Genomic DNA, 18,741 nt, shown 5'->3' with positions numbered 1-18,741 from the left:
AGCATTTTGGGTTTACAGCCTTGCAGAATCATACAGAGGCAGTGTGAGTATTAGTGAGTGTTGGTCTGACACTAAAACAGTGTAAATGAGCAAAGAGCCTCGGGGACTGGATGCTACGAACAGCGGAGACGACAAACAGGCTCTCTGAGCAGAAAGGAAGTCATTTCTGAGGGAAGAGCCACTGGTTGTTTTTCAAAGCTGTAGACAAAAAACAGCCATGAGTGAAGATTAATGTGAAGTATAAAAACATCTAAGCAGCAGAAAAACTGAGTTTTACTTCACACTAAAGTATGAATTATTTACCTTTTTATTCATCTCAATAGACTGGTTTTCACTTTGTTCATGATATAAGGTTTATCGCATTGGAAAATGTGGCAGCTGGTGCTTAGTCTTGAATTAAACACATACCGTTTTTCTCCAGTAGAGGGCGGTGCAAACATACAAACGTCCAGCAAATTCAGGGCAGAATATCTGGTTTCTGAAGGGACCAGAAAAACAAAACAAAAACCCCATACCGTTCATGGAGAAATGGCCATGTCATCCTCCTTGGATGTTACCTCTGAAATTAACAGTTTCTTTTGTTTCAGAGATCAGTGAAAATAAAACAAGTGCACAAAGGCTAAACTATGTGTTTTAAACAATGTCAAACCAAACTGCTTTGCTTGCTGTATTTCTGGAGACGAAGCATGCATGATGAAGCGGGTTACGCTGCCGTCTGTCCCCCTGGAAGTCAGGACCAGACAACACGGATCCTCTTGAGGAGGCCTCTCTACACCCAAGCAGCTGACCTACAAAACACAAAGCTGCTAAATTAAATGGGAAGAAGATAAAACGTCCAGGGATTCATTCAAATTAAGCTCTTTCTTCACCTTGATGCTGTTTTTGAAGGTGTAGCCTGGCAAAGGGAAACCTTTTTTCTTCTCAATCGGCTCACTGAAGATGACCAGCTGCTCAAACAGGAAGACGCGTCTCTCCCGCGCTCTGGACATGAGGTTGCCTTCCTGCTCACTGACGGAGAAAGTGTCCTGCTGGAGCAGCTTCCCCTGAGCTGTAATCTTACCCTAAAGCAGCAGCAGCACATCCCACACACAGTCAGCTCGTCAAATCTTACTTTTCAAAATCCCTCAAATATTATTTCAAAATAAAAAATAAAAAAATTACCTCAAAACCCTGCAGCCTTCCCACATTCATCATATCGTTACAGCGTTTTGGCACAAAACACGTCACCTCCACCGCTTTCTGACGGACGACATGGAATAAAAATATGAATCAAAACATGAAATGAAGAAAAAGCATTTCTGCTAAGCAAAAACTGAGTCCAAACCTGAAGCTTCTCAACATCTCTTCCTGCTTTGCTGTAATATTTCAAAAAGTCCTGAAAGAGACAGAGGAAGGAATTCATGTTTAGATTTTGAAATCAAATTTTTAAGTATTGTCATTGTATTTCAGGTCCAGGAAATCTTTAGCAGCATGAAGCAAAAACGAATCAAACTGTTGTTATTTGGAAAAACAAATAATTGATTTTAAAACAAAACTTTTCTGGCACATAACGAGCTTCTCAACAACAAAAACTATAAAATGATGAGTTATCTTCATGTTCTTAGTGAATTTCTCCATTAACTCTCCTTTCAATTATACACTGTTGACACAGAGCCCCACACCACAACGTTCTCACCAGTAAAAGTCACTGTTAGTATGTTTTTGTTTTCTTTTTTGAGGTGTAAAATGCGACTTCATCAAACTCGGTGTGAGCAATAACAATGATTTCAGGTCTAGCTTGGTGTGTCCTCCAATTACATAAATGTATAATTTATTTTCCCCATTGGGAGAATTTGTCTTGGACAATGTGTGCTAAACAAAGTTGACACCATCAATTATTTAATCGACTTTTCATAGATATTGTGCAGCAACATGAGCTACAACTTGCATTTCCTTCAGAAGAGGAGTAAAAAATAAATAAAACTAGATCCAGGTCTCCCTGAATATTTCTTGCTCTTTGCTTTCACCAATCAGGAAATGCACTTTTTGTGATTTCTTGGTAATGAGAAACATTTTTATAGAAGACCAAAATGACTTCTGGGTTGTTTCCTAAATACCGACAGGTTTCTAAACACTGACAGGTTTCAGCAGGTATCTTGATTTTCCATGCCTTTTTACTTCCTCCTTGATGTGATCAAAACTTATTCTCTGTGGTTTTCTGTTGTACTACACAAAACCTGATTTATGGACTAATCTGTAAAAAAAACAAAATTATTTTTGGATACTTTGACTTATTACTGACCTCTGGTGTGAAGTTCATGTTGCACAAAATGGCAAGACACAGACGTCTCTGCTAAAGAGGCTGAGAGCTCTGTGTCCAAACACATTCATAGAGGTGAAGGGGAGGAAAAGATGTGGTAGAAAGAAAGTGGATAGACGATCCCATGCCATCTGCTGGTGTTGGTCCACTGTGTTTTCTGAGGTCCAAGGTCAAAGGACCTGCCAGGAAGTCTACCAGGAAGTTGTACGGCACTTCCTGCTGCTGACCAACTTTATGGAGTTGCAGGTTTAATTTTCCAACATGACTTAACACCTGCACACCGTGGTAAAGCACCAGTACCTGGTTTAAGGACCGTGGTATCCGTTCTTACTTGGCCAGCAAACTCTCCTGACTTTAACTTCATAGAAAATCAATGGCATGTTGTGAAAAGGAAGATGTGAAACACCAGACCCAACAATTCATTAGATCCAAAGGCCACCATCAGGGCAACCTGGCTCTCATAACGCCAGAGCAGTGCCACAGACTGATCTGTTTTGACTCCATTGCTGCAGTAATCTGAGCAAAAGGAGCCCCAACTAAGCACTGAGTGCTGAACGTGCTCACACTTTTCATGTTCACACTTTTCATGTTCACGCTTTTCATGTTCACACTTTTCATGTTCACACTTTTCATGTTCACTTTTCATGTTCACACTTTTCATGTTCACGCTTTTCATGTTCATGCTTTTCAGTGGGCTAACATTTCTAAAAATCTTTTTTTCTGTTTTGGTCTTAAGGAATATTCTAATTTTCTGAGATACTGAATTTGGGATTTCTGCTAGTTGTGAGTTATAATTATCAACATTTAAAGAAAAAAAAAACATTTCAAATATGTATATCAGTCTGTGTGTAACGAATGAATATAATATACAAGTTTCACTTTTTGAATGGAGTTACTGATTTAAATCATCTTTTTCATGATATTCTAATTTTTTTTACCAGTTTTCAAAGTAAAAGCTGCAGGTAGAAAACTGTTCATTAATTAAAGAGTCTAACAAATCTATTAAAAATTAACCTGAGACTTGAATTTTTCATGTTTCCGATGAGCACCCTCTATTACTTATCAGCAGAGGAAGTACATTTCTGAATATTTCTCAGAATTATGAAAGAGTAATTGATGAAGTATTTCAGTATTTAGATTTAGCGCTCTGGGTTCTATTTATTTAACATTACACCCCAAGAAACTGGTTTTATTTTATTTCTCATTAACAACCATTTGCTGATTCTTTATAACTCATTCTACATCGTTAACTTAGCAATATCTGACCCACCAACAATGAGACGTTATGAAGTTAAAGTATTTATTGACCAAACTTCAAAATTAGAGTAGACCACATATGAAATAGCAGAACCATCCCACTAACAACAGACCTTATGTCTGGCTGAATAATTATAAATAAAAAACAGTATTGTCCTTTTGCATCTTTTTTTACCTTCAAATAACCCAAAAATACAAATTAAATACAATAGGCTTTGACAAATACCTTGTTTAGAAATAGGGACTTTCCCTTTCTTTTTAAACTCTTATAGGAGTCTAAACGCAATCAGGTTAATCCATCCTAACCTAAGAGTCCTCTAGTCTTTACACCATCAACTGAAAGTAAATTAGTTTTTTTTATTAGTGGTCCCATCAAAAAATAAACAAATACAAGCCGGAAATATTGTCCGTAAACAGGCCTGGTGCTGACGACACCATGAGTCACTGAGGCTCGTCCTCCAGTCGAGCCACAGTGACTGGTTTATGACCTAAAGCGATTTCCCTCTGGAAATTCCTGCACTAACTAGTGCAGTTCGGTTCCACCCAGGTAGTGAGTTTTTCCATTTTACGGTCTGTTCCTCGCTGTTGTGAGCTCTGCTGATTTTTGCAGTGACACTCAGTATTGGAGAACCTCGAGGTTCTGGTTCTGATGGACTAAAAAAAAGCCCAGATATTGAATTTTGTCTTATAGAAATCAATTGCCAGACCAAACATAATGATGAAGGTGCAGATCAGCTAATTATTTCGCTGTGCATCTAATTACAACTACTATAATGACATGTTATCTTTTATCAAATAAACTTAATAAATAAAGATACAACTGAACAATTGCCTAGTCCCTCTGTATGGAGAGAAAATCAGGTATTTTGAGACTATTTTCTCTCCATAACTGCCACTTTGTTTATTGTCGTGCTGCTGGAAGGTGAACGTCTCTCCCAGTTGTCTGTGTTTTTCAGTTTGAACGTGTTTGACTAGTTTTTCTGTGTGTATTTAGGTCTATCAAGCTTCACATCAACTTATCAGCATTTTGTCTTTGTTGAAGCAAAGCTTCCTGTCGTCCAGCTGAATCATAATAATCTGTGGAATGCAGACCTGAAAAATCATTATTGATCCACGTCTTTGCTGTGTCCTCCATGTCCTTTACTTGTGAAACTTCTAATGGCTTCCTGTTTGTCTCTCTTTAATTTAATTTGATGAGAGTTCAACTAACACTTATCTGGTCTACTTTAGTTAATCCTTAATTTTGGGAAATCATTCGGTTTTTATATGTGAAGCCGTTCTTATCCACCGATGTTACCAACCTCAACAAGGGTCTAAAAATCAACCAGTGTGCTTTTCTTTTCTCCTGTCAGAGAGGATTGACTGACAAACCGGCCGACCAGGTCATGTCTGCATATACAGGTCCTTCTAAAAAAATTTGCATATTGTGATAAAGTTCATTATTTTCCATAATGTAATGATAAAAATTAAACTCATATTTTAGATTCATTGCACACCAACTGAAATATTTCAGGTCTTTTATTGTTTTAATACTGATGATTTTGGCATACAGCTCATGAAAACCCCAAATTCCTGTCTCAAAAAAATTAGCATATTTCATCTGACCAATAAAAGAAAAGTGTTTTAATACCAAAAAAGTCAGCCTTCATATAATTATGTTCAGTTATGCACTCAATACCTGGTCAGGAATCCTTCTGCAGCCTTCAATGCGGCATGGCGTGGCATCGAGGTAATCAGGCTGTGGCTCTGCTGAGGTGTTATGGAGGCCAGGACGAATGTGGCTTTTTCCAATATTGGGGGACATGTCCCCCGTGCCCCCGCTTCCTACGCCTATGTGTAGAACAAAACTGAAGCACAAATTTGTTGCATTAATTGTTAGAAAAAATAATAAATTTTGACAACGGCAATATATTATATATAAACTTTTGTCATAGTACCCCCAAGAATTTAAAACTGCTTTCATCCCTGTGTGTATGTATTCCATCTTATGTTGGGCTACACCGATTGCAGTTTTCTGGCCGATCCCTGGTTACCGATCTTTAAAAGACCTGACCTGCCCATTTTGACTTTGGCTGATATGAATTTTTTTTTTTGTCTGAAATGTCGCTAAATATAGCAAGAAAGTCACTAAGTTGGCAACAGTGAGGTGAATATTGTTAACTGTAAATGTGCAGACCTGACCTGTTGGGCCGGTCTGTCAGTCAGACCTCTCACTGCAGACCAGAAGAAGACAGAGGCTGACACTTTGTTGACAAAGATAAGATTAGAGCAGTGGTCCCCAAACAACGGCCCGCGGGCCGGATCCGGCCCTCCTCCACATTTGGTCCGGCCCCCTGAACAATACCAGAGAGCGTTCAGATTTTTTTCATATAGTATTTTCAGGACTACAAGTCATTTATATGTGGATTTTTCTTCAACCACCAGGGGGCTCTTTAGCAGGAAGTGAATCATTGGAAGTCAAAATTGGAAATAAAAGAAGAAAGCGTCCATTAAAACAGAATTAAGTTTTAATAGGGAATTGAAATTTGAGAATGTTGTTGATCAGTTAAATAGCAGTGAGGGGAGGAAAAGTAGATTTTTCGGTTTTAAAAAAAAATACTGGGATCATTATGAGAATTTGAGGTATAGATAAAAGGATCCAGTAGATGGCAGGAGTGCAACAATAATGGATGCGAGCTGATGTTGAAATCTAAAGAAGAAGCAGCAGAAGATGAAGAAGAAGCAGCCCATTTTCATTTAGCACATGCTAGTAGCAACACGAAGGATCAGCACTTTTACTGTTACAGTTACCGTTCGGAAACTACCATAATCAGTTCAGTTAAATCTAATCTTGGCAACTTTTTCTTTTTCAACCTAATAAATGTGATATTCAATTGACCTGTTGTGACTCAAATGTTGGGTGTCCGCCCTCCTCTGCAGTATGGAGGACCAAAACTGACATAATAATAAATAAAAGAATAAATATATATCCAACATATATAAATAAAAGAATAAATATATCAATAAAATAATAAATATATATCCAACATAATAATAAATGAAAGAATCCATATAAAAATAAAAGTAGAAATATATAAATAAAAGAATAAATATATATCCAACATAATAATAAATGAAAGAATCAATATAAAAATAAAAGTAGAAATATATAAATAAAATAATAAATATATATTTCCATTTGCTGTATTTATTTCTGTATTGTTTTCTGTATTTATTTCTGTATTATTTCCTCGCTGTATTTCTGCTTCGTCTGTATGCTAATGAGGTGGGCTGGCTTCTACGTCCAGCTCTTCTACTATTGGTCAATAAACAGGAAAGAGACCAGGGGTGCTCAATACGGAAAGGTTTTGAGTCGATCTCAGCAGGTGACAAACTGAACGTCGCCAGGACGCTAAGGCCAGCACTTCCTCTTCTGATAGGCTTATCAAAAATATTCACTAAGATCCTAAACGTTTGTAGCTTCATTAAAAAAGAATAATTTAAAAAAGTCAACGAAACATTTAAAATTAATAATCTCAATAATTATTGTTTGAACAAGGTGTTGCGCAATTCAGTGCGTTTCGGTTCCATTAATAAAAAAAAGAAAAGAAAAAACGAAAAAAACAAGGCCACTCAGAGACCAATTGACAGCAGAGCGGGACTTTAAATTAGCCAATCAACCACCGCTGTGTTCACAAGAGGCTTATTAATAATCAAGAAATAAATATCAAGCCTGGAAACGTGATATCATAACGGACTGAATGTTGTGTTTTTAATGTAGCCTAATCTTTGCTCGGCTTGCGGGGTGCAGGCGGTTGCCACGGCAACGGGTGTGCTTAAACAACAAAGAGAGTAAAAAGGTAGGAGATGTTTTCAGTTGATCGTCTGTTCGGGTTGTTTTACCTTTTTTTTTTTTTACCTTTGCTGTGGCTCATCACACCTGCTGTAGTTTCTGAATATTCAATAAACGACAAAATTGGACTAATTACCTCGTTCGTTTGTGAGCATACGTCACAACAAACATCAAAGAGGACAAATATATTTCATTAAGTTTTAACAAATTCTACCGCGATAATTATGTGAAATTAAATAAATTATATCACGACTTCAGAAGATTTCCCTTTACCTTTACTGGGCTCTTTGGTTCCCCCTATCAGTCTGTAGTTTCTCATATTGATGTCATCAAACCAAATTTCAGATCTACCATGACTGACTGACTGACACCTGCTGGCGTCAGGTTTGCAACCAGCTTCTGACTGAGAAACCAGTAAGCTGCTCCCAGTGTCAGAATCTCACTGAGGAAGAAACTGGATTAGGTTTTCAACACTTTATTATTTCTGCTATAACTGATGTATATTCCCAGATAAAATAAGTAAATAAGAGTTTAATTTGCAATTTTTATGTCTTTGTGTCATGAGGTAGATCTCAGGCGGCTGGTGAGAGAAAAAGTAGATCTTGCTCTCAAAAAGTTTGAGCACCCATGTTATAGACCCTTTTCACAAGACGTCAAACATCCGTTTAACATCCTAACATCCACTATCTATACATAATCTAAACTGGACAAATTCCTCGCTGACTGATACCAGTTTGACTACGAAGGTTCGTGTTTTGGTTTTTTCTAGGTGTTAGTTGATATGCTAGGCTAGCAATAGTAATTTGTTAGGCTACGTAATGTTAGCCAGATTTCTGTTTTGGAAATAAAACGTATTTAGGCTCTAATCTTAATCACATTTTTATAGTATAGACTCGGGTTACCACCCCTCATGTAAAATGCTTGATCGTATTAAACCCTCCTCATTTACGCTAGTTTCACCACCCGCTCAGTAGCGACATTACCTGAAGCCACAAGTCCAAAACTTGACAGTTATGCCAAACACCCGCTGCTCCACCACGTCCTGAGAAGTTAAACTCTTACTACGATAAAGACATGAGGAGGAAGACGCTGTTTTAGATAGATAGATAGATAGATAGATAGATAGATAGATAGATAGATAGATAGATAGATAGATAGATAGATAGATAGATAGATAGATATTAACATTTCATTGGAGAAATTTGATTATCTCTCTCGTAGACTTGGCAATAGAAAATTGATAACATAGGAATAATAACTTTATATTCCTTTTAACAGGTCACACTTGATTCTACTGTGGTGCCTGTGGAAACGAAGTGCATGAAGTTTGTGCTGGTTATCTAAGTTTGTACTGGTTGTCTAACACTTCAATGCTGTATTATTAAAGTTGATAAAGTGAATCTCTAAACGTTACAGCCCTGACAGAGCGGTGTATATTTTTCTTAACTGTGGCTAAAGCTGCTGCTAGCCAGTTTACTCTCCAATCAGAGTCAGTTTATTTTACAGAGTTAGAGAATGGTGAATTGACAATGAGTAATAACAGTTATCTAACACTTAAATGCTGTTATTAACCTTACCTTTTATTATGTCCTTAAGATAATGAGTATTCGTGAATTTTTCAGTCAGGTTTCCTGAGGACTGTTGAACCGAGGCCGAAAGCGCGAGAAGGTCCTCGCTGCAGCATGCAGAATGGGGCGGGGACGGACCACTGTCAGCCTCATACCTTATATGGAAATGGGACCATTGCACTCCGGAAGTGAAGGGGGCGCTATTTTCCTAATTTCTAGTATAAATACCTTAAAGAAGCGGGTTTGAGATGCGGATTGAAAGAAGTTTGAGAGGGTTCATGTGTTCGGCACACGATCCAAAATGGAAAAGGCGCAAAGTCAGCAAAAGGTATTTTTACCTTCTTTAAAATTTTTATCACATAGTAAATCAATACGCTTTTCTAGATGACGTTGAGCATATAATAAACAGCTGTAGACTATTGAAATGCGTAATTCATAGAAGGTAAGGTTAAATTTAGCATGTAGCATAGCTAATTATTTCCCTGCATGGCACCATTAGATAAAAATAGAAAAGTAAATAAAATGTATAATTGATAAGTGTATTTTATGCTCAAACTTTGTTTTTTTATTTTATTTAACAGATCCACGTTTCTATTTGTAACATTCGTAACGGAGAGAAGATTATTCCGTATTGCACGAATGACGGATATCTCCTGACTAGAAGCGATATTTTCACACTGGGATTATCGAAAGACATCAATGGGCTGGTGAGTCTAAATATATTTAGACTCACCAGTCTAAATATAGACTGGAGTTCAAAGGTTCTGAACTCCTGTCTGAAAGCCGTTGAGAGAATATGCAGCGACAAGGTCAGTAAATTTAGGGAATCTACATGTGTTTCATAATTGAAAGATTGGACTCAAACAAATTCCATAAATGTGGCAATGACAAGGAATGCCAGGAATGTCTTAGGGTGTGAATTAAATATAGATGACAAAAAAGTATCTCTTTCCTCTGATCCTCTGAATTGTTCCCTCTTTTTTGTATTATTTCTCCAGGGCATCAAGGTTTTTGCAGGAAACAGTCATGTAGTACAAACCTGGTTTCCACCTCTATCCCTTGACCCAGCACTACATCTCCCAGTACATATTTTTGATAAATTAATTTTCAGCTTTGAATGTCAGATTCACCACAGTGTATTAATTTTGTGATTTAATTGTAAGCCGCAAGCACAAGATCTGGACTGGGTTCTGATACCTGTGTGGCGTCCTGGACATTGGACACTTTGCGTTAGTACAGTACTTATTTGATATTTACCTTCATATTTCCTGCATTTCAAAGACACTTGTTTAGTTCCTTTATTACTCTGCAGTAGTGTTCACCATCACTGTACTGTGCCATATTTTTTCAGATTTTGAAGCCTAAGCACAGGGAGATTTTCTTTCTTGATTCTATCAGTGGCAGTGGGTTCTTGGATGAAAACCAAATCAAAAGATTAAAGTTTTATAGGATTAAGTTTGAAAGAGGCATTTAGAACAATGGAACCTTTGTTCCATTGTTCCACGGAGTCAAAGGTTCAGCATTAATCTTCATATTTATGTAACAATAAATATCCAAATTGAATTTGTGAATACATTTTAATGCCCGGAATCACGAAAAACACACATTTTGTAGGCAGTCTACTTTAAACATGAAATGGGTTAAAGCTGAACCATTGAGAGACTGTTATGTCTCGCATCTTTCTTGCATCATACATGTGTATAAGTTTTTATTTTGATACGTTGTGTTGTGAAACATGCCCTTGTTAATTTTTTCTTTAAAAACTTTGTATCATCAGGGAAGTCTGTTATCAGATGTCATCTGGACCATGGACAGAATTTGTTGGCAATGACATTAAGGTGAGATGTTATTGTTGGACAATTATAGTTCTTTAGAGCTACCAGACTGCTTATTTCCAATCATTCCTCCGTTCAATGTTTACAGTCAATAGTGTGGGTAAGGCTGTTGTCTTATACATTAATTTGATTGTTAAAGTAATTTAAATTTTCCCTCTTTTCTTGAATGTTCTCTCAAGCACCACAGGGATTGCTTAAACAAGGACTGTCCAACAACTGTGGAATGTTTGTAGTGATGGTAACATCCACTTCCTCCCACCATTTTGTTGTATTGTTTGTATAGACATAATCACATTTTTCTCCACAGTATGCTCTCTACTTTGTGATGGAAGCACCATTTGATTTCACGGAGGTAAGGAAACAGATAAGACTGCATGCTTTCTGTTGGAGATGTCATTAAATGCGAACCTGTCATGTCCACAGAATGACATGATGACAATACGAAGATGGTGGACTCTCACTCTCCTGAGAAACTTTCCTGTGAAGTAAGAATAATGGTGCAATATACCACATCATCATACACATAAGTCAGTTTTTTAAAGAAAATCTTCAATTTGTCCTTTTAAAAGGTCCAAAGAAGAACTACAAAATGAGAGAAAGCGGAAAAAAGTTCATGAGGGGGCAAAATATGAGGTATGGTTTAGTTCAAATTCATCAGTGTGTAGTTTTGAATCATGTAATTTCTATTATGTCCGTTCACAATGCAGTTTTATGCAATGCTTGATTGTTAAAATATGAAACAAAATCAGGATAGGACAGTTAAAAAGGTTGAAACTGTTTTGATGTTGTTTGGACTTGGGCTCATCTTTCACTTTCAAAATATCTATATTTTTTACAGACTCTGTGTGCTGATGACCACACCTATGCAAAAGCAACTGAGGCACAAATTGAGGTTAATTTTTAAAATGTACACATAACTATTATTTTTGATTTGTATTTATTTATGTGCAATTGACACTTAAACCAGAAATGATTTTTTTTAAACAGGAAAATATATTTTTTGCACATCATTTTTTTATGACAGTAGAGATGGAAAGGGTAAGACACTGAGAGATACAAAGTGTTAATTACTGTTTTATGCTTCTCACCATGCAGGTACAAATGATGCCACCAATTTTGCAGGTAAAGATACATTCATAATCATATGCGTCATAGCCATTATTCTGGTGATAGTCTTGCAATGCACCTGTTTTTCTGTAATTTTCAGATGCCTTTGGATGTACTGGAAGCTGTTCTCCAAGAGGTGATACTAGCACAGGGAGATGCAGCTTACCTCACCTTGGCATTAACCTGCAAGCGCTTTAAAGCCATTGTGTCTGACCCAGTGTTCAGGAAGAGGACTCGCTTTGCTTGGCTGGATGGTAAGAACCTTTGACTTTTTTCCACATAAAACATGTTAAATTAGATTTAAACTACATGAAATTTATCATTCATTTACAGGTGAGATCAACTGGGGTAAATTTCAAAGTCATTCAAGGCAGAAAACCGGATTCCTTTTGCAGTTGTTACGTGTTCTTCCTGTAACCGGCAATATAAAGACTGTGGGCTTCACTGGAAATGGAAGACGAGGAGATTACCCTCGTTACTACTGTGATGGCAGACCTGGACACTGCCCTGGATGTCAGTACTGAATGCAAGGAGAATAATAGTTGTTTTCCACAGTCTTTCACACATTTCAGTTGTCACACATTGTTCTTTTTTGGTGACATCTTTGTAAATCTGTTCTGCTGACATTTGGATTTGTTCTGTCATCCTTTAGTTTTTCACAATGTGTTCTTTAAACATTATGTAATTTTTTAGTGTTCCTTTTGTTGTAGTTCAGTTGATTTATATTATTTAGTTTTTTGGTAGAACTGTTGTTTCCAGGAAAAGTAACATTGTGGCTCTAATATATTAAAGAGAAAGTAGAACCAATAAAGTAGTTGTAAATATATTGTAACAGCATTGTTTAACAATTGGATAACCTTGTTTTAAAATTTTGAAATACAAGCAAAGATCATACCTTTCAGTATTTCATGTGTAACGTTTCATATACTTTAACAATGACTGGAAGAAATAAAAATTGTCTTTGCAAACCTCAGTCGTTTATGTTTTAGCAATCAGAATCAACAGTTTTTATTTAAATAAAGCAACCAAATACAGAAACATGTTCAGTTAGAAACATACCATAATACAAAGATTAAAGGTATGCTGAGCGACGGTGGAGACCGGGTGGAGGTGATGGAAACTCGGGTGAGGAGCAGTTGTTCACATCAAGCCGGACTTTATGAAGGGTAATTCAAGAAGATGAGGAGACCGGCGCCGATAGGCTGAGACGGAGGCGCATGATGAGCTGATTGGCTGAATTGAAGAGCGTTAGAATGTACACATAAGCCTGATTTATTTATCTGGTGACTTCAAAGAAGCTTTTCATACAGAAACAATGATTAATCCACAGTGGATCATTCTCTTGTCAAATAAACTTTCTAAAACCTACTTTCTCTGAGTGTTTCCAGTTTGAAGCTACATTTAAAGTTTTACAAAAGTCTCTCTGGGTTTTGCAACAATTGAATATTAGAGCGCAGTTTGTGAATCAAATACAACTGGTAGAGTTGATATAGAATTTCTAAATTGAATAGTGGGACACCAGTCCAGTGTCTTTTATCAGATTACTGGTTAAGCTGGAGTCCTTACAGGAAAGGTTTCCAATGAGACTTTATGGTAAACAATGACAATAGTTGAGCTCACCTGCAACCAAGCATAATAGTTTTTGGCACTAGTTATATTTTATATTTAAATTTATTTATTATAAGAGTACGTTTCACTACATCACAATCTATTAATTGAACTACAGCGTTCTTGAAGTATTTGGTATCTGTTTTCTTAATCTAGGATGGACTGGTGATCTGCCCAGGGTCATGCGTGCGTGTATGATAATTAATGGATGGATAAATGTGTTCCTAAATATTTTTTAAGCCTTTTGTTTCAGCTAGATTGGGTGACAATAGATAAATACATATACATAATAATTCATTATTGTTGCTTGTTTTAAGTTGTTTATTACTAATGTGATTTTAACATTAAAAAACAATAGTTTTAATTATTTTTTTAAAGGGACATACCACGTTACATTTTTATTTCTATTATTATTATCAATATTATTATTATTATTAACGCGGCTGGTACAGGAAATAGCGCCACTAGCGCCCCCTTCACTTCCGGATTGCAATGGTCCCATTTCCATATAAGGTAAGAGGCTGACAGTGGTCCGTCCCCGCCCCTTTCTGCATGCTGCAGCGAGGTGTACTTGGAAAGCGCCACTTAGGCAGGCATTCACAATCGATCTGCACACGGATCGTTCTCTTTCCTGTTTATTGACCAATAGTAGAAGAGCTGGACGTAGAAGCCAGCCCACCTCATTAGCATACCGACGAAGCAGAAATACAGCGAGGAAATAATACAGAAATAAATAGAGAAATAAATACAGAAAACAATACAGAAATAAATACAGCAAATGGAAATATATATTTATTCTTTTATTTATATATTTCTACTTTTATTTTTATATTGATTCTTTCATTTATTATTATGTTGGATATATATTTATTCTTTTATTTATTATTATGTTGGATATATATTTATTCTTTTATTTATTATTATGTCAGTTTTGGTCCTCCATACTGCAGCTGTTTCATCGATTTGGAAAACCTGGAGCGGCAGATATTTGTGGCTTGTGTATGTTTACTGGTTTTAAAAAAACAACTTTGGGGTTGTAGCTTATAGTCCAGTGCGGCTCATAGTTCGGAAAATACGGACTATAATCCTTCCTGGATTTTTTTCTGTGAAGAACCCAGAGAGGTTTATTTGGTTATTACTTATTCCATTAATAGTGTTATTATTTATTTCCTGACTTTTGTTCTGTGAAGAACCCAGAGAGGTTTATTTGGTTATTACTTATTCCATTAATAGTGTTATTATTTATTTCCTGACTTTTGTTCTGTGAAGAACCCAGAGAGGGTTATTTGATTGTGCTTTCTGGAAAACAATACATTTTTACATTTAGGCACTCCTGCAATCGTCACGTTTTTTCTGTTACAAACTGACTTCGGCCCCCCAGGGAAAAGGGAAAAGTTATGTGGCCCTCACAGGAAATAGTTTGGGGACCCCTGGATTAGAGGATAATATGGGCTTCACATGTAAGTATCGGCCAATCACGATCCCCCAAAATTAAGGAAATCGCCGCCCAGAAATCAACTGCTTGATAAATCAGTTGGCCAATAAATGTATCCTATTATACATGTGTATAATGTAAACAACACTGCCAGAGATGCAATACGTTTATAGCAGGTGTGTGTGAATGACCTAATGATCAGACTGCTGATTGAAGCCAGTCCACATTGTTAGCAGAACCTGAGGGCCCCATGGGGGCTTGGGCTGGCCCTACTCCACACCCCTGTTAGCAGTTAATTGGATGCCAGGTGTCCTCAATCCTGGAGGGCAGGCTTCATCCTGCTACAAACCCATTATTTTTACTTAATGTAATGTTAAGCATCATTACATTAAGTTCCACTATAAGGATGCATTTTATTCATTCTTTGCCATTTTAACAAAATAGTAAAAGATTATCAAGGCACATAAAAATGTATACTTTATTAGCCTGAGGTGTACACTGAGATGTAATTTAAAACATACTGAAATTTTAGTATATTTAATAGTTTACTTTTAAAGTAAACTTTAAGTGAATTAAAAAAAAATCTTGAGCATACATTTTAAAATATACACAAAATATCTTTAAAACCATATTGCTTCATTGGCACAAGTGAGCAAATACATATTTTGTTCACTTAAGGTATAGTTTTATTATATTAAAGTTTATTTTAGTTCAACTATATTTAAGTGTGTTTAAAGTCATGTCAAAATTGGTACATGCATGCCGTCAGTATGCTTCGTACACATTTATATGTAGTACACTTAATACTTGGTATACTTTAAATGTACTTACACAAATGTAAATATGTATGACATATACTAATGCTTGTTGTTTTTTTTGCATAGGTGGATGAGGAAGTAGTTGATTTAATATTTGATTGTTCTGTTTGAAGCAACGTCTCATCTGATGTAAGCAAACAGTCAGAATATTTGTTTTCCTGAAATTTGTGCAACTGGTCTCAGATGTGGTCACAGAGAAAGACGGTGCTGCTCACCTTCCTGGTGTCTGTGGTGCTGGTACTGGTTCTGCTTCACTCATGGTCCACTCGGGCGTACGACAAGATGGACCTGTGGCAACGGCAACGGTCAACAGTGGGAAGGCACCTGGAGGAGAGGCTCCTAGAACCGGACCCACGGCTGAGCAGCGTCCCCTTTCAAATCAGGAAAGATGTATCAGAGTAAGTCGTATATTCCTCAGATTATGAATTCATTTTAGCTCATCTGTGAATTATAATCTAATTATTTGTGTCTTTGGTTGTCCACTCAGCTTGCTGGAACGTGATGGGTGCGTTTGTGAGGCTAAGAGACCAGTAGCAAGCCTGCACTTTGACCATCTGCTGTTCCCAAAGTTGTCAGCTCAGTCTTTTCACACTGCCTCCAACACCTCTGAGCTGGGGAAAATGAAGATGAGACGAGCCAAGGAGTACAAAGCTTTCCAACAGAGGTAAATCAGAAAGCTGTAATCAATTCTGAAAACAAAACTTGTTACAGAACTTTTTGTTTTGTTTGTCCATCCACATATGGAGGTCCAAAACTGACATAATTAAAAATAAAAGCAGAAATGTACATTTCATTTTCTTGACACGAGTTTTCATAAAGAAATGTATTTATGTGTTTTTCCATTTCCTTCTAGAAGCGTTTGTTTTGACATTGCTTTATCTCCTTTTTAATTTCCTTGTATATGTGTTGCCGCCGTCCCTTATTTGCTCAGATGTAAATGTAAATGAGGAACGGCGTCGTAAGGCTTCAGCTTCTACCTATTGGTTGGTTTATCGTCACACTTTACTTTGCTTCAACAGAGATTCAGTCTATCAATGAGCTGCTGGAGCTTAGCAACTTTATTAAAAAATAATACTACAGCTCCTGATTTTATTATTTTTCGTGTGGACGCTCAGACAGACCGTGTGTTTCAATAAGCGGCTCTCATGGACACAGAGGTTCGCAAACTATGAAAAACACAGAGGTTTTTCATAGTTTGGATGAAGCGGCTGCTGAAGTTGGCTTTTGATTGAAGCTTTGGTAGTCCTCCGAAGCTACCGGCTGTGGTGCAACGATGAGGTGCAGACTTTGTTGTACTTCATAAGGGAACTGCAATAATCAGAGAACTGCATTTGGAGACCATCTTTCGATCACCTGACATTCACAGACGGACATTCAGCACCGCTGGTGTCCAGACAGCGACGCCGTTAAGGTGAGCAGTGTGAGGGTATATCTGTCTGGTTTATATTATATTTTATAGTTGACTACATACAGTCATGAAGTCATGGAAAACAGTTATACTGGATATTAAAGTGAAGAATAAACTTGAAGAAAACTAGGGTGGCATTTTTTTATGACTGCATGTTTAATACAAAGCAAATTATTTAGGTTAATGCCTTTAAACCTACTCAGTTATTCCAGTTATTGTATCTGTTAATAACCATGTTTGTTTGCATTTAAAGTAAATATGACTGTTAATTTAAATAGTTCTTTGTGGCTTTATAAGCTTGTTCACATTTGTATGTCTGTGTTTTTGGTCTACATATATGCTTTAACATTTAATTGCCCTTCTCAAGGAACAGAAGAGCCGGACACAAGGCTGACATGGTGAACAATGAGGAGAATCGTCTGCATTGTGAGCGACACCAGAACTCCTGGATGGATCTCCTTCAGGAAGAAGCAGCCATCAGCAGAGAAGAGTTGAGCCAAACAGAGGAAAAATAAATGTTGTTGCTCAAACAAAGCAGTCTCTGTTCTTATATTCACCCAGTGCATATGTTGTAGTTTGCATGGTAGAAAATGTGGATTATTCAATAAACCAAATAATTTGGTTTATTGTTAGGGTTGCTATTAAAAAGAACCCAAAATATAAGTCTTGTTTGTTCATTCTACCTTGACGTGCAGTCAGGGGAGGCAGGAATCGACACAAAAACCTTTGAAGAAGACACAGATCGGAAGTACTTGTTCTGTAAACAAAAACCGCTGTTAAAGGAGAAGTTCATTAAAAGGATGTTTATTTGATGTTTACACTTTAAACGGATGTCCTATTTGATGTTTGGTGTGACGTATGCTCACAAACGAACGAGGTAATTAGTCCAAGTTTGTCGTTTATTGAATGTTCAGAAACTACAGCGGGTGTAACGAGCCACAGCAAAGGTAAAGAATGGTAAAACAACCCAAACAGACGATCAACTCAAAACCACTCCTACCTTTTCACTCTTTGTCGTTTATGCATACCCATTGCCGTGGCAACCGCCTGCGCCCCGCAAGCCGAGCAAAGATTACGTTATAACACAACATTCAGTCCGTTACGATTTTTTTTTGTTAATGGAACCGAAAAGCACCGAGTTGCAACACCTTGTTGAAACAATAATTACTGATAATTATTAATTTTAACATGTTTTGTTGATTTTTTATAGTTATTATTTTTTAATGAATCTGGGGGGGTTAGGGTAAAACGATAAATCTCATTCCTAGAATCACATTGTCAACAATTTGTGAATAGAGCAAAACATTTAGCAGGCTACAGGTAAATATTATCATTTAGTTTGGTTAAGAATAATTATTGCCCTGTCAATAAATGACTTTTAATAGATATTCTATAGTTACCAAAGGAACACAATAATGCCTTTGTGGTGGGATGGTGTCCCACTCATAGACATGAATACGTAGACGCCTCATGAGGTGGATCGGCCCGTTGCTGCGATACGTCACAGCGTCCACCATATTGAATTTGGCCTATGTGTCATAAACTAATACAAGTAAATGGACTGAACTTTATAA

The 18,741-nt window shown here is 36.9% G+C and overlaps 2 protein-coding genes and 1 long non-coding RNA gene across 6 annotated transcripts in view; 2 read left to right on the top strand and 1 right to left on the bottom strand.

Annotated features, from left to right (window-relative positions):
* Positions 1-615: 615 nt before the first annotated feature.
* On the bottom strand, positions 616-18,253 carry LOC145551715 (uncharacterized). The gene is made up of 6 exons (XR_014087602.1): positions 18,168-18,253; positions 17,851-17,924; positions 1,325-1,375; positions 1,162-1,239; positions 870-1,061; positions 616-788 (listed from the first exon to the last, which is right to left on the bottom strand). It is a non-coding gene; the product is annotated as an uncharacterized LOC145551715 (long non-coding RNA).
* Positions 9,052-13,266, top strand: LOC145551711 (uncharacterized). Of its 4 annotated transcripts, XM_081607219.1 has the most exons (14): positions 9,052-9,284; positions 9,538-9,663; positions 9,718-9,765; positions 9,955-10,038; positions 10,120-10,185; positions 10,734-10,794; positions 10,971-11,029; positions 11,099-11,143; positions 11,215-11,276; positions 11,361-11,424; positions 11,630-11,683; positions 11,887-11,913; positions 11,999-12,152; positions 12,232-13,266. In XM_081607219.1, the coding sequence occupies exons 7-14, from the start codon at positions 11,015-11,017 to the stop codon at positions 12,420-12,422; spliced, it is 612 nt and encodes a 203-aa protein (XP_081463345.1). In that variant the 5' UTR covers positions 9,052-9,284; positions 9,538-9,663; positions 9,718-9,765; positions 9,955-10,038; positions 10,120-10,185; positions 10,734-10,794; positions 10,971-11,014; the 3' UTR covers positions 12,423-13,266. The 4 variants fall into 4 exon arrangements, with proteins under 4 accessions (XP_081463345.1, XP_081463343.1, XP_081463346.1 ...); XM_081607217.1 differs by having other exon boundaries at positions 10,734-11,029; XM_081607220.1 differs by lacking the exons at positions 9,052-9,284; positions 9,538-9,663; positions 9,718-9,765; positions 9,955-10,038; positions 10,120-10,185 and having other exon boundaries at positions 10,425-10,794.
* Positions 15,936-18,741, top strand: part of LOC145551712 (beta-1,4 N-acetylgalactosaminyltransferase 1-like) — a 59,139-nt gene continuing 56,333 nt past the window's right edge. Inside the window, exons 1-2 of the mRNA XM_081607221.1 lie at positions 15,936-16,157; positions 16,247-16,423. Coding sequence (XP_081463347.1) covers positions 15,943-16,157; positions 16,247-16,423 — 392 coding nt within the window. The 5' untranslated portion in view covers positions 15,936-15,942. The remainder of the gene's footprint in view (positions 16,158-16,246; positions 16,424-18,741) is intronic.

The sequence above is a fragment of the Poecilia reticulata genome, chromosome 5 (genome assembly GCF_904066995.2).
Source record: "Poecilia reticulata chromosome 5, P_reticulata-male-v2, whole genome shotgun sequence".
Lineage (NCBI taxonomy): Eukaryota > Metazoa > Chordata > Actinopteri > Cyprinodontiformes > Poeciliidae > Poecilia > Poecilia reticulata.
Note: the sequence above shows the minus strand (reverse complement) of the source record. Positions and strands in the feature narration are given on the sequence as shown.

Excerpts from the sequence above, each read along its gene's own strand:
- LOC145551711 (XM_081607217.1), top strand. The coding sequence starts at position 10,958 with ATGTTCTCTCAAGCACCACAGGGATTGCTTAAACAAGGACTGTCCAAC. Across the intron at positions 11,277-11,360 it reads CTGAGAAACTTTCCTGTGAA|GTCCAAAGAAGAACTACAAA; the intron begins GTAAGAATAATG and ends TCCTTTTAAAAG. Across the intron at positions 11,425-11,629 it reads ATGAGGGGGCAAAATATGAG|ACTCTGTGTGCTGATGACCA; the intron begins GTATGGTTTAGT and ends TATTTTTTACAG.